Source organism: Scyliorhinus torazame, chromosome 29 (genome assembly GCF_047496885.1).
Source record: "Scyliorhinus torazame isolate Kashiwa2021f chromosome 29, sScyTor2.1, whole genome shotgun sequence".
Taxonomy (NCBI): Eukaryota; Metazoa; Chordata; class Chondrichthyes; order Carcharhiniformes; family Scyliorhinidae; genus Scyliorhinus; species Scyliorhinus torazame.
The window spans coordinates 23,809,978-23,834,961 of NC_092735.1; the positions used below are offsets into that span (position 1 = coordinate 23,809,978).

The following is a 24,984-nucleotide window of genomic DNA, read 5'->3' on the forward strand; positions in this document are numbered from 1 at the left end:
TATCCTCAGATCTCCGTATTGGACATCCCACATCACATTGTTTCAGTCGCTGCAAAACGAGCTGGAAAATGTTTTCTTCAAATGATGTCTCAATTTTCCATAAAGCTCCAACACTGTCCTTCAAAAGTGGGAAATAAAGAGTCCCTCAGAGGAGCCAAAGAATGTAACTCTGTGCATCTGCACCAAGCTTGTCTTAATACCATCTCCCTAATGTCAAAGTAAGATTTTGGAGACTATTCTATTGTTATTTATAGGGAGAAATGCTTCCAGAGTGAGGGTCAAAGGTCAATTCTATTATGGCTGCGTTGTCTGTCAATGCAACCTCTGTAACATTCTGATTGGTTCCTGGGCCCCAAATCCTACCCTGTGCTGATTGAAATCCAATTGGGCAAGGCAACTCTTTGATTGGTCAACAAGAGTGCTTGGCTAGCATTGGTGATGTAATTTCCTGCTCAATAAAATTACTTTGTGGTCCTGGAGTATAAATGCAAGTGCTTTGGGTGTGAGCTTTTAAGTATTGTTGGTGTTTGGTCTATATTTGAGACTGTGTGTTTTGGTAAAAGAATTAGGGCAAAGAAATCAACACTCACAAAATGGATTCTCGGGTTTCTCAAAACTATCACCAGGATTGTGAAGCAGCTGTCAACAAGCAGATTAACGTGGAGCTCACTGCCTCCTACCTTTATCTTTCTCTGGTGAGTCTTGTCTCTCTATTTATAATCTGTTGTGGTGAAGTAAATTGTCCCTGTTTCAACCTAACTTGACTTGTTCCTGTTTCATTGAGTACTTTTTAACTGTCCTATTAGTTCATCCTAGTTTTTGTTAGTAATATTATAACGCCGTGGTGAGATGTACGGTGCTGGCTGTGGTAGACAATGCAGAAGTGCTATCAAAGAATGATACGATCTGGGAGAACGTGCAGACTCCGCACAGTGACCCAAGCCGGAATCGAACCTGGGACCCTGGAGCTGTGAAGCAGTTGTGCTATCTACAATGCTACTTATCTTGAGATTTATCTTGGAATAGTCAGTCTGAATGCAACTGGCATCCTTGTCCTTTTTCCCCCCTCCCCTTAACTGCTGCACCTGAGTCAGCATAGTTGGTGGGGAATGGAGTCGCCTGTTGGCCAGGCTGTCTAGGCTAAAGAAATTAGCTTTGGTTGCAATGGTTCAGCTTTTATTTACTCTCCTATCTAATGCCAGTTTTTATAAATCCCACCTGTTGATGCTAAATCAATACAAAATACTTGCGTTTTAAGCACAGTCTGATTTTTATTAGTCTCATTGATCAAAACTACACTTCCTTTGGTATTCTGCTGGTGTTGGCTGTTCCAGTTCTACCTGGCTAATTGTTACAATTGGTAACAGACATTGGGTTACAGACTATTCAATATGCCTGAGGGAGTGTTTTGAATAGTAGTGTGATTAGGAAGCTGGAGGAGGTGTTCAAACCTCAGGCTAGAATTGGGTTCCATGGTGTGGTTAATGAAATTTGGGTTGTTCCCTTTTCAGATGTCCTTCTTTGACCGGGACGATGTTGCCCTCCACAATGTCTCCCGGTTATTCAAACATCAGTCCCAGGAGAAGCAGGAATATGCGGAGAAGCTGATGAAATTCCAGAATCAACGTGGAGGCCGCATACTCCTACAGGATGTGAAGGTTGGACTGGGGAAGGGAGGAATGACTGCTTGATGATGTGGCTTCAATCACATTGACGGGATTTGAGTTTCTAGATCTCTGTCCAGAACAGAACAAAACCACTTCACATATTGCTGTGTTGGGGCTGAGCTGTAACAGAAATGCACCTTTTGTGTACAAGGGTTTTGAATTCTGTCCTGTAATCCTGCAAGAGTATTGGCATGTTCCTGAAGTCCTTCACTCTGAGGGTGTAAATTGTCATATGCGGACACACATAATGATATACAGACAAGCAGCTAATGGACACCGAGAACAGGACGTGGCCAATAAGCAGGCAGGACACTCCGGGGTGGGATCTGAGTATAAAAGACACGAGGCACTCACTCCTCTGTTCCACGGATGTACATCTAGAGAGTCGGTCAAGGGTGTTGTTACAATCTCACGCCCCCTCACACCCCCACCACGTGGCTAAGAGCTAGTCTGGTTCAGTCAGACCGAGTAACCACACTTGAGCTGGCAGCGAGTTGAACTCTGAGAGAACTGTGCTATTAGTTCAATAAACCTGATTGAACTAACTTCAAGGTCTGGAGTATCTTTTTGATCTATGCTGCATCCAGTTGCAGCCTGTGTTATACCAGTGTACCTAACATGACATAAATGATGTGATGCAAGAACCCTGAAATAACTGACTGATTTGTTATGTTGTAGGTGTAACATAAGCGGCTTCCTTGTGGTGCACTTTACAAAGGAAGTTTCAGACGTGGAAATGACTTCTAAGTTTATTAAACTATTTACACTTCTATTACTTGAGTTCAACACTACTGCTAATCCTACTATAGCTACCCAGACTGAATAACCAGTTGCTGCAATCCACATGATGGGCGTAATATTGAATCAACCCTGTGTCTCTACTCACTGACTGTCTCCACTGGAAAGAGGCAGGTCATGTGTGTGGTGTCCTTTATATGGGTTGGTGTAATGCCCCCCTGTGGTCATGTCACCTGTGTATCGTGAGTGTCCATTGGATGTGTCCTATCTAACTGATCTATTGGTTGAGTGTGTGTGATGTTTCTGGTGCTCCCTCTAATGTCTTGCTAGCCTACATGCATTTACATTGATGCTTATCACCACACTGACCTGTCTTTCTTCATTGTAGAAACCAGAGAGGGATGAGTGGGGCAACAGTCTCCAGGCAATGCAGGTTGCCCTGGATCTGGAGAAGAATGTGAACCAGAGTTTGCTGGATCTTCACCAACTCGCCACCACCCAGACTGACCCTCATGTAAGCTTAAGCTTCACTTCATTGTAATTCTGATCACTGCTGAACTTTGGTTGATCATTTGGGAGATGCCACTTGTCCTGAAGCCCCACATTCTTCTATTGTAACCATGGGGGGCCTGGATGTGAAGTGAGCAACATTCCAAACTGCATGTGGCTAAAAGCTGGAGAAATCTTTTTTGGTGGCTCTGGCTCCACTTTTAACACCCACTTGGATGTCAAAGCTTCGAGACTGAAGTCTGCTCAAGACATGGATTTAAAGATATCACAATCTGATCTTTGAGTGGATTGTAAAAGATCCCGAAGCACTATTTTGAAGAGCAGCAATTTCCAGGTCCATATGTGATCCTTGATCAACAGCAGTCATTATCACATTGTTGTCTAGTAGTGAGAGCTCACTTGTACATCACCTATATCACATCAAGGACTACAGTGCAGAAGTATTGGATTGAATGCAAGGTTTTAGGACGTGGCAACGAAGTCTCCTCTTTGCAACTTTTCCTGACCTGCTGAATATCCTAAACCAGTTAACGATCAGTGAAGCTTCAGCAAGAGGAGATTTGGGTGCATGTGGTATCATGCAGTCAACTCACTTCAGCCTCCCTACAAGTGGCATCGTGGTTAGCAGGGACCTGGGTTCGATTCCAACCTTTTGAAATTTGTCTAGTTTGCATGTCTGCCCCATGTCGGTGGTTTCCTCCCACAGTCCAAAGATGTGCGGTGCGGCCAAGATTAATCTTCCCTTAAAATGGTATTTCTGGGATAGGTTGGGGGAGTGGGCCTCAGTAGGTTGTTCCTTCAGTGGCTTGGTTGCTGCAGGCTGGATGGTCTGCTTCTGGATTCTGTATGCAGGAGTAAATTGAAATTGGCTCTTGTTTTGACTGTCTCCATGTTTCTTTCTCCTCCAGCTGTGTGACTTTCTGGAGACTCACTATTTGGACGAGCAGGTCAAGGTCATCAAGCGACTTGGCGACGACATCACCAACCTGAAGCGGCTGGGAGCTCCTGAGAATGGGATGGGAGAGTACCTGTTTGACAAGCTCTCGCTGGAGGACAGCAGTTAGTGTCACATCCAGGATTTAATTTGGAGATAACTTGGCTGCTGTGTGATGTGCGTTTCCAACTCCACCTGGACCATTTGGCTGTCTCCTGGAAGAATAAACTTGATGCAAAGAATTTTGCCCCACAAATTAATAAAAAAAATCTTTCGCTGATCTTGCCTATTGCTCTTTTTTTTTTTTTTTTTTTTTCCTTTGGAAATTGACACCTTAGGTGCTCACAGTAGCTTTTGTGGAGTAATTACCAACCTGGCTTCTCTAATTTCTTCCGAAGGATTGGGAGTTGGTACCTAGCACCTGTTCTGCCATTCGTGATTGTAACCCCAGCAGGTGTTCTTCCCCCCCCCCCCCCCCCCCACCAAACCTTTCATTCCCTTGCACCCAGTCTTAAAAATATTCAAGGGCTCTGCTTGATTGATTTATTGTCACATGTACCAGTGAAAAGTATTTTTCTGCAGCCAAGGAAATGTACGCAGTAGACAAAAGGAATAATCAGTACATCATCAAATAGTGATTGGTCCCAATCTGCGATAATCACCGGTTTGCCCTGGGGCGTAGGGATGGGGGGTTCTGAGTGGGGTGGGGACTGAGAGGATGGGGGGACTTGATTATAGAGGGGAGCTTTCCGAGTATGAGGGGGCTGGAGGAGAAGTTTGCAGTGGTAAGGGGAAACTAATTTAGATATCTGCAGGTGCTGAACTTTCTGCGCAGACAGGTAGCGACCTTCCCTCCTGCCGCTAAGGGGGATTCAGGACTGGGTAATTTCCAGAGGGTGGGTGGGGGAGGGGAGCATCGCTGACATTTATAAGGAACTTATGGGATCAGAGTAGCTGAAGAGCAAGTGAGGAGAGATAGAGGATTGCCTTTGGGCGGATGTGAGGAGAGAGAGGATCACCTTTGGGCGGACGTGTTGAGTAGAGTCAACGCGACCACATGTGCCAGGCTCAGCCTGACTCAATTCCAGGTCGTTCACTGGGCCCACATGGCCGTGGCCCGGATGAGCAGGTTCTTTGGTGTGGAAGACCGGTGTGTGGGAGGATCAGCGAACCATGTCCACATGTTCTGGGCATATCGAAAGCTTAGGGGATTTTGGCAGGGGTTTGCCAAAGGTATTAAAAACAAGCGTGGCATTGAATCCAGAGGTGGCGATTTTCGGGGTGTCGCAAGATCCGGGAATCCAGGAGGAGAAAGAGGCAGACAGTCTGGCCTTTGCTTCCCTGGTAGCCCGGAGACGGATACTACTGGCATGGAGGGTCTCAAAGCCCCTGAAGTCGGAGACCTGGCTATCGGACATGGCTAGCTTTGTGTTCATCAAGTGAAAATCAAGTTCGCCCTGAGAGGGTCACTGTTGGGGTTCGCCCGGAGGTGGCAACCATTCATCGATTTCTTCGTGGAAAATTGATTGTCAGCAGAGAGAGGGGGGGGGGGGGGTGAGGGGGTTAGGTTAGCGTAGATTAGGGGGTTAATTAATGGTGGGACCTGTTGGGGAGGGAGGTGGTATTTGCACTATGTTTGTAGTCTCATGTACATTGCTTAAATTGTTGCTGTTACAATGCCAAAAAGTACCTCAATAAAATGTTTTTTTTTTTAAATAGTGATTGGTTGCAGTGCGGAACAAGGGCCAAACAAAGCAAATGCAAGAGCAGCATAGGGCGACGTGAATAGTGTTCTTGCAGGTGTCATGAGATTGTCACTTTAAGAAATGTTTGTCTGCTCATGTTACTGCAGTGATGTCAGAGTGTGGGTGGAGCTGAGCTCTGGCTCTGCTTTTTAGTTTCACTTTGAGAAAAGCTTGGGGGTGTCTGGTTTCTTTGGGTTTCGTTTCAGTGTTGGAGCTGCAGGCAGCCAGAGAAAGTGTAATGTTGTTCTCTCTGCCATGAAAAGGACTATCTCTTGATCATTTGGTGAATTCAGAGTAATAACTGTTCTCAGTAGTGAATTGAAACCTGATGTGCTTCTGTTAAAAGGTTTTTTTAATGCCTTATGGATGTTAAAGGAAAGCTTAAGGATTGCTTAGTGTTGTAGTCTTTGGGGGTTGTATTTTAATTAATGGTTGCTAAGATGTTCACAATGTTTTAAAAAGGTCAACTTGAGTTCATAGAATAAGCATTGTTTTGCTTTAAAAAATACTTTTCCATTTCTGCTGTACCACACCTGTAGAGTGGGCCGTGTGCTCCCCATACCACAATCTAGTAAAAGCCGTGGGTCAGGTGACCTCCATGATACACTTTGGGGTTCTCTAAACCCTGGCCCATAACACCGGGAACAGATCAGTCTGAGGGAGAGTCGTTGAGGAGTCTTGTAGCTGTGGGGAAGAAGCTGTTCCTATGTCTGGATGTGCGGGTCTTCAGACTGCTGTATCTTCTGCCTGATGGAAGGGTCTGGAAGAAGGCAAAGCCTGGGTGGGAGGGGTCTCTGGAGGCGTGTTCAAGACTCGTGCCCCTCGTGGGGGGGGAGGGGATGGATGGATGACACCACCCATGTCCTGTGTTAACCTGTCTTCTTTGTGTTCCATACTTGTACTGTTTTTTTTCCACGTTTCGTATCAAATGGCTGGGGTGCTGAAGGGGAGGTACAACAGGAGTTAATTTTCAATGGGGAAGTCCACGTGAATCCTGATTCCATGATTCCCGTACCACTCACTGCGCCGAGGTCCCAGGTTCGATCCCGGCTCTGGGTCACGGTCCGTGTGGAGTTTGCACATTCTCCCCGAGTCTGCGTGGGTTTCGCCCCCACAATCCAAAGATGTGCGGGGTAGGTGGATTGGCCATGCTAAATTGCCCCTTAATTGGAAAAAATGAATTGGGTACTCTAAATTTTTTTTTTAAAATTATTCCCGTACCAGCCTCCCCGAACAGGCGCTGGAATGTGGCGACGAGGGGCTTTTCACTGTAACTTCATTTGAAGCCTACTTGTGACAATAAACGATTTTCATTTCATTTGGGGCAGAGTGTGATGTCACCCTGCCAGGAATAAACCCATAGCCAGTTCCCCAGTAGAACCATGATTTTCAAAGTGGTTGTGGCACTCATTCCGTGGTCAACCAAATCCATACTCCACTCCCCGTTTTCCCCTCATTGGCAGGAATGGATTGGTGAGCCATCTTTATGGTACTATTTTTCTGGACACACTGGGCCAGCCACCTCCCGAGCTGAGGGGTAATCAGCCCAAGGTTTCACAACAGCAATGTTCTGGGAACTGAGCGCAAAACCTTTTTCCTTCTAATTGATAATCCACCGAATTAGCATTTATTTCAATGTCACAAATTGTCAAAGAGAACAGGAGAATGGTGGCCTGGACATGACACTGCAACATTATGTAGCCACCTGGGTTGGCCACTTTCCGACCTAAAATGGAGAACCGCAAAGGCTGAAGGGAAATTCAGCCAACACAGGCAAAGACTAGAAAGTGCAGAAATCATGTATATTGAAACCTGCAAAACAACCAGACAGCACTGAAACCAGCGGCCATCTGCATAGTAATGCAGCAGCCATCTACATAGTAATGTGCGATTCCCAGGCACAATGGCAACTGTGAAGGTGAATAAAGCCAAGCCAGACTCCTCGGCGCCAGCAGGAGCCAAGACAAAGGAAGGCCAACGGACACTTAGGGACCGCCCAACAATCAGGGAACAACTCCAGTATTGGAGAAATCGATCCAAGTGATCGGAAAGTAGTCCAATCACTTGGAACCAGGTACGGGGTCCGCCCCAAAGGGCAGGAAGCCCCTGAGGACTCGAAAGTAAAGCCCCCAAGTTCAAATCGATCCTTCTTTGGCAGGGTCACTCAGCAACTTGAACCAACCCTTGACAGTGACCTGCCTCGCTGCCGCCCACCAAGTAAGTCTCAAGTCAACGCTCGCTACGAGATAGGTGCTCCCAGCTACCAGTCCATACCAGCTTTTGAATCCTGCAGACTCAGGACCTGAACGAAAGGCCATTTGTTCCCCTGACCTGGTGGGCCAGTCCGAAGCTAAGAATAGGCCTTTTAGTGATAGGAATAGCCTAGAAAGTAGAGTTTATGCATGAGTAGTGATTTACTGTGTATAATAAATGTGCTTTGATTTGAATCTTACTAATTGGTGTGTTGAGTTATTGATCATTACTTGAACTTGAACCTCATGGCGGTATCATAAAGATACCTGGTGACTCTAGAGCAAAGGTTAAAGAAACAGAGCAAATTACGATTTAAGAGCCAACCAAAAGTTAGCAACAATTATTGGGTAAAACATTTATGCGGGGGATGTGAGACTCGATGACAAAGTCAGCAGTTATTGCCTTTGAGAAGTTTGTGTGTTGAACTGCTGCTGCCTCGAAGCGCTGTATCCCAGCAGGCAAACGGTAGAGTCCCAGGATTTCTACCCAGTGATGATGAAGGAGCGGCAATTTCTGTCAAGTCAGGATGATGTGTGACTCTGAGGGGAGGGCCGGAGGCGGTGGTGTTCCCACGCACCTGCTTCCTTTTTCCTTATAGGTGGTTTGGGCAGTACGGTAGCACAGTGGTTAGCACAATTGCTCCACAGCTCCAGGGTCCCAGGTTCGATTCCTGGCTTGGGTCTGTGCGGAGTTTGCACGTTCTCCCCGTGTGTGCGTGGGTTTCCTCCGGGTGCTCCGGTTTCCGCCCACAGTCCAAAGATGTGCAGGTTAGGTGGATTGGCCTCGCTAAATTGCCCATAGTGTCCAAAATTGCCCTTAGTGTTGGGTGGGGTTACTGGGTTATGGGAATAGGGTGGAGGTGTGGGCTTGAGTAGGATGCTCTTTCAAAGAGACGGTGCCGACCCGATGGGCCGAATGGCCTCCTTCTGCACTGTAAATTCTATGATTCTATGGAATATGTGCTTGTGCTTGGTGGAATTCATGAGTTAGGAAGGGCTATCGGAAATGCCTCTATGAGTTGCTGCAGTGCATCCTGTAGATGAGTCTTGGTGAAGGGAGTGGAACTTTACGCCACTTGACATGCTGTTTTGTCCCCAAGTTAATCCATTAATTTTGAACAACTTCATGCATTCAATAAAGTAGCAGACAGAGGAACAGATTATTATCGTGTGATATTGCACTGCATGCTTTTTGTATATTTGATTGTGGGTTATAAGTGTCAATAGTTGCCCTACCTTTATTGCCCATTCCCAATTACACTTGAGAAGGTGGGGGGTAGCCACCTTTCTGAACCACTGCACAACATCTGGTGGGGGAAGAACCAGGGTGCTGTGGGAGAGGGTGTTCCAGGGCTTTGACTGAGTGATGATATTGTTTAAAGTCATGAAGCTGGGAGACTTAATAATAATAATAATCTTTATTGTCACAAGTAGACTTACATTAACGCTACAATGAAGTTACTGTGAAAAGCCCCTAGTCGACACACTCTGGCGCCTGTTCGGGTACACCGAGGGAGAATTCAGAATGTCCAATTCACCCAACAAGCACGTCTTTTGGGACTTGTGGGAGGAAAGCGAAGCACCCGGAGGAAACCCACGCAGACACGGGGATAACGTGCCGACTCCGCACAGACAGTGACCCAAGCCGGGAATCAAACCCGGGCCCCTGCCGCTTTGAAGGAACAGTGCTCACCACTGTGCTTTCTTCAATGGGAACTTGCAGACTGTGTTGTTCTTGAGCATCTACTGTCCCTTGCCCTCCGAGATAATGGAGGTTATGGGTTTGGAAAGTGCTATTAAAGGATGCTCAGCGTGTTACTGCAGTGCATCTTGTAGATGATGCTCCATCTGGAACTGTAGACTTAATTACCTGCAAAGACTCGCATTCAAAGTATCGTATTGCATCTTTGACTTTGTCTATATATGTGTTTCTGGAACCCACCTCTTCATTCACCTGAGGAAGGAGCAGTGCTCCGAAAGCTAGTGATTCGAAACAAACCTGTGGGACTTTAATCTGGTGTTGTAAGACTTCTTACTATCTTGTAGATGGTACACCTGGCTGCCACTGTGTGACAGGGTTATAGGGAGTGAATGTTTCACATTTTGGATGGGGTGCTTGGATGCACTGACAACAATTGAGTTAGAACGAAGAGACGTTTATTCATTAGCTTAGCAGCTACTTTGTACTTGTACTCTGCCGGGATGGGGAGGGGAGGGGGGGAACTCCCACCATCCCGACACATAGCCTCGCTCCCAACCATGTCATCATGTGACCACTCGGTCTGCCATGCTGATCAAGTCAGCTTCTCCGTCCTGGATGGTGTCCGGTTTCTTGTGTGCCGCACTCATCCAAGCGATTGAAGGGTATTCCATCACTCTCCATGATTTCAGCCTTGTAGACGGTGGACAGACTTTGGGGAGTCAGGAGGTGAGTTACCCACCACAGAAATCATAAACTCCGAGCTGCTCTACTACCCACACTGGTCCTGTTACGGCTCTGGTGAAACATCCAAATTCATAAGTGAATCCAATAAGGTGGGGCTAAACTGTAACTTAGCATTTGAAGCAACTACTGAACAAAAGTAACTCACTTCCACCAAACTATATGTCAAGGAGATGAAGAGATTACAGACCTATATAGATCGGCTAGGAGGATGGGCCAAAGTTTGGCAGATGCAGTTTAAATAAGTATGAGGTTATCTATTTTGGCCAAAAATATAGAAAGGCAAATTGTTATCTAAATGGAAGGCAGATTCAAGATGCACCTGGGCAGAGGGATCTGGGTGAATTGCAGAAAGTCAGAATGCAGGTACAGCCTGTAATTAAAAAGGCAAATGGAATTCTAGCTTTTATTGCAAAAGGACTGGAGTATAAAAGTTGAGAATTGTTGTTGCAATTGTATAGGGTGTTGGTGAGACCACATCTGGAGTATTGTGTCCAGTTTTGGTCTCCATTGGAGGCAGTTCAGGGGAGGTTCTCCACATTGATTCCGGGAATGAAAGGATTGACGTATGAGGAGAGATTAAACAGTTTGGGTTTATACTCGCTGGTTTTGCATTACAAGAGGAGATCTGACCGAGGTATAAAAATACTAAGAGGGATTGATAAAGTAAATGTAGACCAAATGTTCCCCCTTGTAGGCAATCTGGATTGAGAGGTGACAGATATAGGTTGAGGGGGGCGGTAGATTTAGAACTGAGGTGAGGAGGAACTACTTTTCGCAGAAGAGGGTGAATTTGTGGAACTCGCTGTGCCCATAGTGCGGTGGAATCTGAGTCATTAAATGGTCTCAAGAAGCAGATAGATATATTTCTCATTTTTATAAAACGGGGTTGAAGAGATATGGGGAACGGGCAGGGAGGTGGATTTGAGATGAGGAAGTGATCAGCCACGGCGGGGTAGGCTCGAACGGCTGAAATGCCTACCTCTGCTCCCAATTCCTATATACACCCAAGTCTTTGATCATACCTTTTAATTGAGTGGGAATCTTCAATTCTCCAGTTCCTCGTTATCACGTGACATAACGTGACATAACATCTGGGCTGAGGGACAGTTCCTGTGCTGTACACTCACTGCAATTATATCTAAACAGTAGCAGAAAATATCTCATCGGAAATGTTCTTCATAGAATTCCTACAGTGCAGAAGGAGACCATTCGGCCCAACCGAGTCTGCATAGACCCTCTGAAAGGTTACCCAACCTAGGCCCGCTCCCCCCGCTTTAACCTCATAACTCCACCTAGCTGCACATCTTTGGACACTAAGGGCAATTTAGCACGGCCAATCCACCAGACCTGCACATCTTTAGACTGTGGGACGAAACCGCAGCACCCGGAGGAAACCCACGCAGACACGGGGAGAACGTGCAAACTCCACACAGTCACCCAAGGCCGAAAATGAACCCAGGTACCTGGTGCTGTGAGCAGCACTAACCGCCGTGCCTCCCGTGACAGTAGATAGTTGTCCATTAGAGCAATAGAACACTGAATATAGAGATAATACAATGGTGAGCAAGCGACATGCTTCCAGCAACTGATTCTGGGGGGGAATTAAATCTGGAGGCCTGAAGCCTGAGGCCTACCATACAGCGGAGGTGCTCTGCAGCACGTTACAGCATTATTTCTCAAACCGGGCTTCCTGCAACCCAGGGAATCCTCAATGTGATCACAAGAGGTTCAGAAAGGGTTCACACATTCATCATTTGTCAACCTATCATCAGATCCCCAAATTGGATGACCCACATCACATTGTTGCAGTTGCTGAAAACCAGCAGAAAAATGTTTTCTTCAAATGATGTCTCAAGTTTCCAATAGGCTCCAACGTTGATCTTCAAAAGTTAGAAATAAAGAGTCCCTCCGGGGAACCACCGAATGTAGCTTTGCGAGTCTGCGCCAAGCTTACCTTAATGCCGCTGCTCAGTTTCAAAATATTGTTCAGAGTACACTTTTACTGTCATAGAATCCCTACAGTGCAGAATGAGGCCATTCAGCCCATTGAGTCTTCACCGACCCTCCGAAAGAGGACTCTACCTCGGCCCACTCCCTCACCCTATCCATACAATCGCGCGTATTGATCATGGACATTCCAGCTAACCTGCACATCTTTGATCTGTTTGAGGAACCCAGAGGAAACCCATGCAGACACGGAGAGAACATTCAAACCGCACCCAGAGAATCACCCAAGGCCGGAATCGAACCGGGTCCCCGGCGCTGTGAGGCAGCAGTGCTGACCAGTTTGAGATGGAGACATTTTCAGAGTTGGCACTTGTGAAGAGGGTCAAAGGTACAACAGTAATTTCACCGTAATTGATTGTCAATCAATGGAACCTCTCCTTTAACATTCTGATTGGTTCCTGGCTCCCAAATCCTCTCCTGTGCCAATTGGAATCTAATTGGACAAGGCAACTGTTTGATTGATTAACAAGAGTGCTTGGCCATCATTGACAATGTCATTTCCTGCTTAATACAATGAGGCTGTGATCCTGGGGTATAAATCCAAGTCCTAGGGCTGTGAGGTTTTTGGTACCATTGGTATTCGTTGTAAATTTGTGAAACGGAGCCCATAGTCAGGATGGCTTCCCAAGTGTCTCAAAACTATCACCAGGATTGTGAAGCAGCTGTCAACAAGCAGATTAACATGGAGCTCACTGCCTCCTACCTTTATCTTTCTTTGGTAAGTCTTGTCAGTTTAAAATAAAATCTATTGTAAAGTAAACCCGTTTTCCCCTAGTTTGAGTTTTGTTGCTGTCCTAACTACATATCAGATCAATCTAGTTTTGGTATTAATACTCCCAAGAGTGTGATATGATGTCCAGTATTGGTTGGTGTACTCAGTGTGTCTATACACCCAAGCAAAAGTGTACCTGGAGGTGATTGCTCTGAGCTGGGTCCTTCTACCATGGACTCTGGTATTGGATTTGGTACCTAAATATAGTGTTGATGTACTTTTTTTTTGTATCTGCTTAACACCTGCTTATTAGAATCACATGTAAACTAGTTACAGTAGTCACATTATCCCTAGTCACCATTCCAACTCCATTAGAGAGTCAAACACTTGGGAGTAACTAGTATCGGTAGTATCTACATTAGCAGATTCCAAATGTTAACCCCTTACACTGTTATTCTCAGTATGTGACTTGCTGTCCATCACAATAATTACCACAACTGTCTAATTTCAAAAGGCCAGACTGGATCAGGGCAGTCACTTTCTTTGATGAATCGGTTTGTGATTTTTGATAATTTGACAAGCTTTTTATGCTCCCTTTTTTTTCCCTCCCTGATAGCTAGCTTTACGTCCAGATGTTTTCATACTGCTTGAGACTCTAGCACGGTTATGGACCTAGTGACAATTTATTTAATCCTTCATTGCCTAATTGAAACATACTTTTTTAAATTCCCAATTTCATGAGGTGTTATATTGCTGATTTCTCTTGGGGCCAGTTGTCACATTGGCTTAGTATCTACAAGTTTGACTTTTGTGCTGAAATTGGAGTCTTCACTCTCTTACCAAACCTGCACTATTCTGCTGACCTTGGACGATTCATTGGTCCCCTATCTGTCTGATCTTCCCAATTGGAAACCAAGCACGTTGTGTTATGAACTGTTCAATATACCAAAGTAACTTTGTATTGAATGGTTAGTTTGCTGGAAGAGGACTAGAATTGGGGTCAGTGGTGTATTAATGGACTTTGCATTGTTCTTCCAGATGTCTTTCTTTGACCAGGACGATGTTGCTCTCCACAATTTCTCCCAGTTCTTCAAACATCAGTCCCAGGAGAAGCAGGAGCACGCGGAGAACCTGATGAAATTCCAGAATCGACGTGGAGGCCGCATCCTCCTACAGGATGTGAAGGTTGGAATTGAGGGTGGGGTTCATTACCAGAGGGGAAATGTTTATTGACCTAGAGTGTCTGATCATCTCCCTGACACAGTTGAGATGTTGAGCTATTCTGTCATGGTGTGGGAGGGCTGTGCTGTCTAGAGGCACAACTCCAAACACCTTTTGTACGTTAGTCCTGTAACCCTGCACAACGCAAGGAAAGTGACATGAGGGTGAAAACTATGTAATTACCCACACCCTGAAATAACACTTGTCTTTCTCTATTGTAGAAACCAGAGAGGGATGAGTGGGGCAACAGTCTCCAGGCAATGCAGGTTGCCCTGGATCTGGAGAAGAATGTGAACCAGAGTTTGCTGGATCTTCACCAACTTGCCACCACCCAGACGGACCCTCATGTAAGCTTCACTTCATCGTAATTCTGATCACTGGTAGACCTTGTATTGTTTCATTGCCTTTTGACAGGATCAACCAATTGGAGACCCTCCACATTTGCTATGAGCCTGGATGTGAAGTGAACAATATATATTTAATGTAATGGGCAAAAATCTAGATAAAGCCAGAACCTAAATTTCAACATTGCCCTTTTTCCACTGTTGCCCTCATTGCCCTGGTCAATATCTAATTCTTGACCAATAATCTGTCATTTATCACATTGTTACCTGGGGAGTGAGAGCTTGCTGAGCACATTGCTGCTCCATTGACATCCAGTATGTGATTGGTTGCGAGGTGTTTTGTGTGATGACTGTAGAAATTGTTACATTGCAGTAATTTTTTAAACCCTAGATTTAAGACCTACAGACAGTGGGCGAGATTCTCCGACCCCCCCCCCCGGGCCGGGTCGGAGAATCGCCGGGGGCTGGCGTGAATCCCGCCCCCGCCGGTTGCCGAAGTATCTGGCACCGGATAGTCGGCGAGGGCGGGAATCGTGCCGGTTGGCGGGCCCCACCGCGCGTTTCTCCGGCCCAGATGGGCCGAGGTCCTGCCGCTAAAATGCCTGTCCTGCCAGCGTAGATTAAACCACCTACCTTACCGGCGGGACAAGGCGGCGCGGGCTCTGGGGTCCTGGGGGGGGCGCAGGGGCGATCTGGCCCCGGGGGGTGCCCCCACGGTGGCCTGGCCCGCGATCGGGGCCCACAGATCCGCGGGCGGGCCTGTGCCGTGGGGCCACTCTTTCTTCCGCCTTCGCCACGGTCTTCACTATGGCGGAGGCGGAAGTGACTCCCTCCACTGCGCATGCGCGGGATTGCCATCAGCGGCCGCTAACACTCCCGCGCATGCGCCGCCCGGAGATGTCATTTCTGCGCCAGCTGGCGGGGCACCAAAGGCCTTCTCCGCCAGCTGGCGGAAATTCATCCGGCGCCGACCTAGCCCCTTGAGGTTGGGGCTCAGCCCCCAAAGATGCGGAGCAGTCCGCACCTTTGGGGCGGCGCGATGCCCGACTGATTTGCGCCGTTTTGGGCGCCAGTCGGCAGACATCGCGCCGTTTCCGGAGAATTTTGCCCCTCATGTCTGCTAAAAGTTGTTAAGGATTCATATTATTATTTGTTTACAAATAGATGGCTAATGGACATTTTTTTATTCTGGAGAACCCTGGGATGTGGATAATTTGAGGGACGGTGGTTAGTCACGGGACATCTTAGTGGGAGGAAACTGAAGTAAGGGAGCCAGCTCTGTGCAATTTGCAATAGTCTGACCAGACCGGGCTCCACAAAAGGTTCTCTGCACAGGAAGCCAGTAAACCTCAACTAGTGGTCTTTGGGTTGAATGGATTGAATTTGTTTATTGTCACGTGTAATGAGGTACAGTATTTTTTCGGTGAGCAGCTCAAACACCTCATTTAGTACATAAAAATAAAAGATGCCCTATTATGCAACACCAGGTTCTCCAACCGGAAACCATGGCTCAATCGCGAGATTGACTCCCTACTGAAGGACCGATCTGAGGCGTTCAAGGCAGACGACCCTGACCTATACAAGAAATCCAGGTACGACCTCCACAAAGCCATCTGAGATGCCAAGAGAATATCAAACCAAGCTAGAGTCACAGACAGACTCTCGGCAGTTGTGGCAAGGACTAAACAACATAACTGGCTACAAAGCGAAGCAGAACAGTATCTCTGGCAGCAGCGCACCCCTCCCCGATGAACTCTATGCTGGTTCAAGCAGGTAACCAACAATCCGCTGGAGAGTGCCCCAGCAGCCCATAATTCACCCATACCCACCATCACAGCTTCCGAAGTCCGATTGGCCTTCCTGAAAGGGAAGGCGACGGGCCCAGGCGGGATCCCTGGTCGTGCACTCAAAGCCTGCGTGGACCAGCTGGCAGAGGTATTCGCGGACATCTTTAACCTGTCCCTACTCCACTCCGAGGTCTCCTCCTGCTTCAAGAAGACCATCATACCGGTACCAAAGAAGAACCAGGCAACGTGCCTCTGACTACCGACCAGTGGCCCTGACTTCAGTCGTAATGACTTGCTTGAGGTGAAGCGCATCACCTCCTTACGCTCCGAATGCCTTGCTCCACTGCAATTTGCATACCGTTGCAACCGGTCCACATCAGACACCCTTTCCCTGGCCCTACACATCCCTAGAGCATCTCAAACAAGGACTCCTATTTATTGACTACAGCTCCGCCTTCAACACCATAATCCCAGCCAAGCTCCTATCAAAGCTCCAAAACCTAGGACTTGGCTCCCCACTCTGCAACTGGATCCTCTGTTTTCTGACCAACAGACCGCAATCAGTAAGAATGAACAACAACTCCTCCACACTACTCCTCAACACCGGCGCCCCGCAAGGCTGCATACTTAGCCCCTACTCTACTCCCTGTACACACACGTCTGCATGGCAAAACTTGGTTCCAACTCATCTACAGGTTTGCTGATGATACGACCATAGTGGGCCGGATCTCGAATAACGATGAGTCCGAATACAGGAGGGAGATGAGAACCTAGTGGAGTGGTGTAGCGACAACAATCTCTCCCTCAATGCCAGCAAAACTAAAGAGCTGGTCATTGACTTCAGGAAGCAAAGTACTGTACACGCCCCTGTCAGCATCAACGGGGCCGAGGTGGAGATGGTTAGCAGTTTCAAATTCCTAGGGGTGCACATCTCCCAAAATCTGTCCTGGTCCACCCACATCGACGCTACCACCAAGAAAGCACAACAGCGCCTATACTTCCTCACTAAACTAAGGAAATTCGGCATGTCCACATTGGCCCTTACCAACTTTTACAGATGCACCATAGAAAGCATCCTATCGGGCTGCATTACAGCCTGGTAGAGTCAAAGTTGTGAAAACCGCCCAGTCCATCACACAAACCTGCCTCCCATCCATTGACTCCATCTACACCTCCTGCTGCCTGGGGAAAGCGGGCAGCATAATCAAAGATCCCTCCCACCTGGCTTACTCACTCTTCCAACTTCTTCCATCGGGCAGGAGATACAGAAGTCTGAGAACACGCACGAACAGACTCAAACAGCTTCTTCCCCACTGTCACCAGACTCCTAAATGACCCTCTTATGGACTGACCTCATTAACACTACACCCTGTATGCTTCTTCCGATGCCAGTGCTTATGTAGTTACATTGTATATGTTGTGTTGCCCTATTATGTATTTTCTTTTATTCCCTTTTCTTCTCCTGTACTTAATGATCTGTTGAGCACTGTACCTCTGTACAAGTGACAATAAACAAATCCAATCCTAGAAGGGTTAGTTATGAAGATTAGTACAGTCATAAGAGATGTAAAAAGAGGATCTGTTTGGGAGAGCACTCCGTTGCCACACTCCAGTGTCATCTTGAACTACATTGATTTGTTTAAAGTTGCAAGTATGAGTTTTCTAAAACAATTACTATGCTAATTAATTCAGTGTTTTTATTTTTTAAAAAAATTTAAAAAATGACCAATAGGAATCTTCCAAGTATTCTTGCTCAGTTTTGCAAATTGTTGGTTTCTGGGATCCTAACATTTGGGGCATGAAATCGAGCATCTTTCCTGACCTGCAGAATATCTCAAACTGATTTAATATTGCTGATGCGGTGTGGCATCCAACTTCCTATTTTTGACTCAATATTTCTTTCTCTTCCAGCTGTGTGACTTTCTGGAGACTCACTATTTGGACGAGCAGGTCAAGGCCATCAAGCGACTTGGCGACTACATCACCAACCTGAAGCGGCTGGGAGCTCCTGAGAATGGGATGGGAGAGTACCTGTTTGACAAGCTCTCGCTGGAGGACAGCAGTTAGTGTCACATCCAGGATTGATTTGTAGATGAGTTGGCTGCTGTGATGTGCATTTCCAACTGAGGAATTAAATTCAACATCATTCTCACAACGAATACTTGCTGGGTTTTTTGAGCTAATGGTAGCTTGGAAGTCCAATTAGTTAATGCCTACTGCCTGGCTTCATTGGGTCCAGAGTCAATGTTGCAGGCTCCCAGTGCAACTCTGTCCTGCCTGTAGACCATAAAGTCCCAATCCCAGATGACAACGGACTGGTTTAAATTGAGGATCACCATACTTCAGGAGAGGGCCAACGTTGAGAAGGTGGGCCTTTATGAATATCACCTCTGGCTCTTTCCTGCTGAGGCAGGAAAACCAGGAATGGCGATAGTGGTGTCAGGTTGTTGCTTGACTAGGCTATGAGACCGCTTTCCTAACTTTGTCACAAGCCCCCAGATGTTAGTAGGAAGGACTTTGAAGGGTTGACTGGGCTTGGGTTGCCATTTCTGGTGCCTAGATCAATGCCAGGTGGTCCATCTAGTTTCATTCCTTGTGTTGTCGGAGCAGTGAATACAACGGAATGGTTTGCTAAGGAATTTAGTCCACCACATTAGGCCAGACCAGGTAAGCATGGCAGGTTTCCTTCCCTGAAGGACATTTTAGTGAAGTAGATCGTAGTCATCATTGGACTTTTAATGCCAGAGTTTAAATTGCACCTGTTGTGGGATTCAAACTCTAGTCCCCAGATCATTACGCTGGGTCTCTAGATTACTCATTTCTTGTCCAGTGACAATACACTATGCCACTGCCTCTATATAACTGTCTCAAAGTTAAATGTTTTTATTATTGCTTAAACATTTATTTTAAAATCATCTGGACATCTTTCTCTGGATTTTAAACTAATCCTGAATTTATAACAACTGCACTCATTTTTGCAATTTGGTAAGTTTCCCTTAACTTGGCATATACCATCAGACATATCCTCATGCTTCCAACTACATCATACCCACTCCAGTTGAGAAGATTAAGGAATGAGGGTTGCGAGTGTACCCAGTTTACCACATAAAATCCATGTTTCAGGTGTGGCCTTTCACCCGATTGGTGATTAGCATTGTGAAGGGTTCCAAAGTTGACAATTGCAATTCTACTTTTCCTTTAAGGTAAATCCAGAATGAAGGGTTCCATGTCTAAAATTAACCCACTTTTCAAAACCTTTTTTAGGTGTTCTATTTGCACAGGTTGCCATCCTCTTGCGTTTAGTCATTTTCTGTATGTTGCAAATAACTTGCAATATTCTCCAGTTAATTAAAATAAATGGGCTACTGACCAGAATCTAGACCCGAGAGATCCTCCAACTTTCTCCATTAACAATAATTGAGTCTGTAGTGGTGCAAAATTTATTTGGGTGGGATTCTCTGTCCCACTGCACCCGTTTTCCAATGTGGTGCACCTCCACCTGCAACAGGATCCTCCTTCCTGACAGCTGGCCAATCCCATTGTGAGAACCCACACGCTGTTGGAAAATCTGTGGATGTGAGTGTTGTCAGGTAAGGGGACTATCCAGCTCATTATCTCTTTCCCTCGCGCGCACCCAACCCCCAGGCCTACATGGACCATTACTCTCATCTCCTGAAGCCCTAACTCGATTGGGGCCCAACCCACCACTAGCACCAGAACCTTCCCCACCCAAGGCTCAATATGGCCACTCTCACCAGAAGTCTCGACCCCAACCTGAACTCTCTCTCCGACTCCAACTAAATCCTACCCATTTAATCCTACCTGGTTTACGGCAGCTTGTGACTTGTACTGTGTGAAGGTGGGTGTGTCTTACTTGTGTTTGGCTCGACGTCTCTTCGATGCTAAGCCCTGGGGGCTGTTGCCCAGATCTCATCTGCCTGAGTCGGAAAGGGAGGTAAGATTGGAACAACTGGATTTTCAGAGAATCCCTACAGTGCTGAAGGAGGCCATCGAGACTGCACCAACCCTCCTGAAAGAGTACCCCCGCCTAACCTGCACATCATCGGATACCACTAAAGGGCAATTTAGCATAGCCAATCCATCTAACCGGCACAGGAGGAAACTGGAGCACTCCGAAATGCCACGCAGACACTGGGAGAACTGGATAAGAGCTTTCAAACCAGGTTGGCAATCCGATGTCAATTACCCATCCATTGGAAGCTACTTTAAAAAAGCATTTTTTAAAATCTAAATGAGTACCCAATTCATTTTTTCCAATTAAGGGGCAGTTTAGCGTGACCAATCCACTTATCCTGCATTTATCTTTTGGGTTGTGGGGGCGAAACCCACACAAACGCGGAGAGAATGTGCAAACTCCACACGGACAGTGACCCAGAGCTGGGATCGAACCTGGGACCTTGGCACCTTGAGGCAACCATGCTAACCACTTGCATCACCGTGTTGCCCTAAAAAAGCAATTTTATTAATGGTAGTATTACAGATTACATGCTGTGCCATGGTGAACGGTGGGCTCACCAACTCTCCAGGATTTTCTCTTGGACCAAATGCAGGCAGTAAATCCCGGTCAATTTATGTTTTTAAAAATACATTTTTCTTTGAAAGCTTTCATTTAGTTACAAAAACTATTGGAGATGTGGGCGAGATCCTTGGAAGAATCTATTGGCTTTCCAATTGGTGTGGGGAATGGGAGGACTAGATGGATGGTCACTTCAGATGTGGGGGACTGGGGACAGTCCGAGGTGAAAGGTCATGCAATGAATCCTCCCAGAACTTGCCAGTAAGTTTGACAACTTGTTTTGTCGGTTTATTCCAGAGGATGATTGGTGTGTCACCCTGTGCTCGTGAGGTGGGTTAGGACTTTTCAAACCTTTGACTTGGGGGGTGGGGGGGATTTTATTTTGTGGCATAATCATTTCTTCCCCGAGATGCTGTAAAGATGTAGGTGCCATGGGCTACTGCAATGGTGTTGGGTTGGTAAGTGTGAATGATTTTAACCTTGGCAATGACATCCCAACCACAGTCTTGCTACTGGAGATGGCTGAAGATGAAGACTATGCTCTCCCTTCCCCGGTGTGATCCTGTCGAGCACAGCCTGCTATCAGATTGGTTGTCCCAATGCTGCAATAGAAGAGGGACTTGGGGAATTGTTAGAGTGGGAAGGGGCCCCAGTGAAGAGGAGTTGGGAGGGAAGCTGGAAACTGAACTATGGGGAAAAAGCCTTAAAAGGGTAAATTCATCCTCGTCCTGTGCTGGGCTCCGCTTGGTTCAGTTCAAGGTAGTCCACAGGGCCCACGTAACGGTAGTCCGGATGAGTAGGTTCTTCAAGGAGGTGGAGGACGGTGTGGGGGTAGCCTCATGTTTTGGGCATGTCTGAAACTGAGGGGATTCTGGCAGGGATTTGCGGACGTTATGTCAGAAGTCCTGGAAGGTAGGGTAACTCAGAGTCCAGAATCAGCAATATTTGGGGTATCGGAAGATCCTGGGGCAAAGGGGGGGGGGGGGAGGAGGTGGCCCGGAGACGGATCTTGCTGAGATGGAGGGACTCTGAGCCCCCGAAATCAGGAGTGTGGGTCAGCGATTTATGGTAGAGTTTTTCTCAGTCTGGAGAAAATCAAAGTTTGCTTTAAGAGGATCAATACAGGGATTTGCCTGGAGTTGGCAGCCGTTCATCGATTTCTTGAACAAAAACTGAATGTCAGCAGTAGAGGAGAGGGGGGGAGGGAGAGAGAAAGAGGAAAATAGGAGGCATGGTTGTGGTGATATACATCACTAAGTACACAAAGGGTTAATGTACATACACTACACCTAGCTAGACACCAGAGGGAACACCAGAGACATGACACACAGGCAGTCAACCAATAGGTCAGTAACATAGGACACGACCAATGGGCATTCACGATACACACAGAGGTGACACTACCACAGGAGGGCATTACACCAACCCATATAAAAGGACACCACACACCTGCTCAGTCTCTTTCCAGTGGAGACTCTCAGTGAGTACAGACACAGGGTTGATTGAACATCACTCCCACCACGTGGATTGTAGTAGACTGGTTAGTCAGTTTGAGTAGCTATCGCAGGATTAACAGTAGCGTCGCATCCAAGTAGGAGAATTGTTAATAGTTGAATAAACGTGGTTAATAGTTGAATAAACGTGTTGAAGCTATCTCCAAGTCTGAACCTTCCTTTGTCTGAGTGCACATCAAGGAAGCCGCTTGTGCTACAACAAGAGCGTAACAAAACAATGGTAATGTTAAATAAGGACAGGGAATTTAGTATACAGGTAATTGGGGATAGGGCGGGAGAAGTGGCGTATGTGGTCTATTGTTTGTTGTTATTTTAGGGGGTATTTTGTGCGTCGACCCGCGCGGTTGTTTTAGAAATGTCTATGTTAAATTGTGAAAACTACAAATGCTTCAATAAAATATTTCTTTAAAAACAGAAGAGGGACTTGGATGCCTTTGTGTGTGAATCACAAGAACATTAGCTTGAAGTACAGAAAGTAATTAAGAAGGTAAATGGAATGCTAGCCTTTGTAAGGGGGGGATGGAGTTTAGAGGGCACCGTTTTAAAACGAGGGGTCGCCTTTACGGGATAGAGATGAAGAGAAATGTTTTCTCTGGGAGGGTTGAGAGAGTTTGAAACTCTACCTCAGGAGGAAGCGGAATCGCTGAATATTTGTAAGGCCGAGATAGATAGATTCTTGGTAGGCGAGGGAATGAAAGTTGTCGGGGATAAATGTGGAATTTGAAACACAAACTGGTCAGCTGTGGTCTTGTCGAATGGCAGACAGGCTCTAAGGCTGAATCCTTTCAATCGAATGCTCGTGTGATCATCTCTCAACAGAAGATGGGACCGAACTTGAAGAGAATAAAAATAAATGTAGGATTGTGCTGAAAGAGCCGGGCAGCAGAGCGAACTGGGATGTCCCTCAAAAGCTAGCATGGTTCCCCCATGGGCTGAATGGCCTCCTCCTGCACTGCATTCCTCTATGAAGGGCTGCATTCTCATAGATTATCATAGAATTTACAGTGCAGAAGGAGGCCGTTCAACCCATAAGAGTCTGCACCGGCTCTTGGAAAGAGCACCCTTACCAAGGTCAACACCTCCACCCTATCCCCATAACCCAGTAACCCCACCCAACACTAAGGGCAATTTTAGACACTAAGGGCAATTTATCATGGCCAATCCACCTAACCTGCACATCTTTGGACTGTGGGGGGAAACCGGAGCACCCGGAGGAAACCCACGCAGACACGGGGAGAACGTGCAGACTCCGCACAGACAATGACCCAAGCCGGAATCGAACCTGGGTCCCTGGCACTGTGAAGCAATTGTGCTAGCCACAAGGCTACCGTGCTGCATTCTGCTCAAAGCGGACTGACCAGCCCTTCACCGATTCAAATTCACCCATAGAATCCCGAGAAGGAGGTCATTGAGCCCATCGAGTCTGCACCGACCCTCCAAAAGAGCCTCCAAGCTCGGCCCACCTCCCCCACCCCAAACCTGCCCATCTTTGGACAATTAAGGGGAAATTTTTAGCGTGGCCCATTCACCGAACAAGCACTTATTTCGGGACTTGTGGGAGGAAACCGGAGCATCCGGAGGAAACCCACGCTGACGACTCCACACAGACAGTGACCCGAGGCCAGGAATCGAACCCAGGACCCTGGCGCTGTGAGGCAGCAGTGCTGATCGCAGTGCTGCCCATGTCTGTGAATGTACAAATCAGGCAGCTTCCGCTGTTCAACGGAATTCAATACAGGCCATCAGACAATATAAGTTAAATAAATACAATGATCAAGCTGTTTTCCAGTTGGTTTTCTTTAAAAATATACCCATCTTGCCTTTGTTTTAGAACCTTGTATGTAATACAATTATACACAAAGTGTGCCTCTCTGAGGGAATGTGATCTTTGGCTAAGTACGAGATTGTTTTCTCCTGATGGCCTCTGTTACTTGGCATTGTGGATTAACCTGTGGATAGGATGGGGTGGCGGGCTGACGATGACTCCTGTACAGTTTTATGCCTCAGTCACATGACCACTCCATGTCTTCAGCAGTCACGGTCCTAACAACCGTCACTCATAATTGTCCTCCATACACCCATTCGTACTGCTAAACATCAATAAGCAGAGTGTGTTGATAACAATCAGAGAATTGCATTGGAGACATTGAGAGGAGACATTGAACTTTGACGTTAAGGAGCTGAGGTAGCGAGGACAAGGCCGGCGGACCCAGCTCAGTGACGGTATTGCCGTTCATCCATCTTCCTCTCATCGAGCCCTCGCTTAATAAACCCTCCGATGTGCTGTATCTCCACACATAGTCCAGTTTTGCACGGCTGAGGTGCAATGTTTCAGACGTGATGTTGACACGCGCGGTCCCTTCACGCTGTTTTGAATAAGGGCAAGGGGGGGAAGAGTCGTCCAACACCTCCCCCCACCGCCCCCCCCACCCCCAACTCGGTCCCCTTGCCAAACTTTATCCCTCAGCCAACAAGACAATGAAACAGATGATCTGGTCACTATCGCATTGCTGTTAGTGGGAGCTGGCTGTGGACACACTGGGCGGGATTCTGTGATCCTGAGGCTAAGT

The 24,984-nt window shown here is 46.8% G+C and overlaps 2 protein-coding genes across 2 annotated transcripts; both read left to right on the top strand.

Moving 5' to 3' along the window:
• The first annotated feature begins 527 nt into the window (after window positions 1-527).
• On the top strand, window positions 528-4,129 carry LOC140403753 (ferritin, middle subunit-like). Its single transcript, XM_072491915.1, has 4 exons — window positions 528-695; window positions 1,512-1,658; window positions 2,794-2,919; window positions 3,824-4,129. Exons 1-4 carry the CDS (start codon window positions 594-596, stop codon window positions 3,977-3,979), a joined length of 531 nt encoding a protein of 176 aa, XP_072348016.1. The 5' UTR covers window positions 528-593; the 3' UTR covers window positions 3,980-4,129.
• An 8,744-nt stretch (window positions 4,130-12,873) lies between these two features.
• Window positions 12,874-18,518, top strand: LOC140403754 (ferritin, middle subunit-like). The gene is made up of 4 exons (XM_072491916.1): window positions 12,874-13,017; window positions 14,050-14,196; window positions 14,454-14,579; window positions 18,275-18,518. Exons 1-4 carry the CDS (start codon window positions 12,916-12,918, stop codon window positions 18,428-18,430), a joined length of 531 nt encoding a protein of 176 aa, XP_072348017.1. The 5' UTR covers window positions 12,874-12,915; the 3' UTR covers window positions 18,431-18,518.
• The last annotated feature ends 6,466 nt before the right edge of the window (window positions 18,519-24,984 follow it).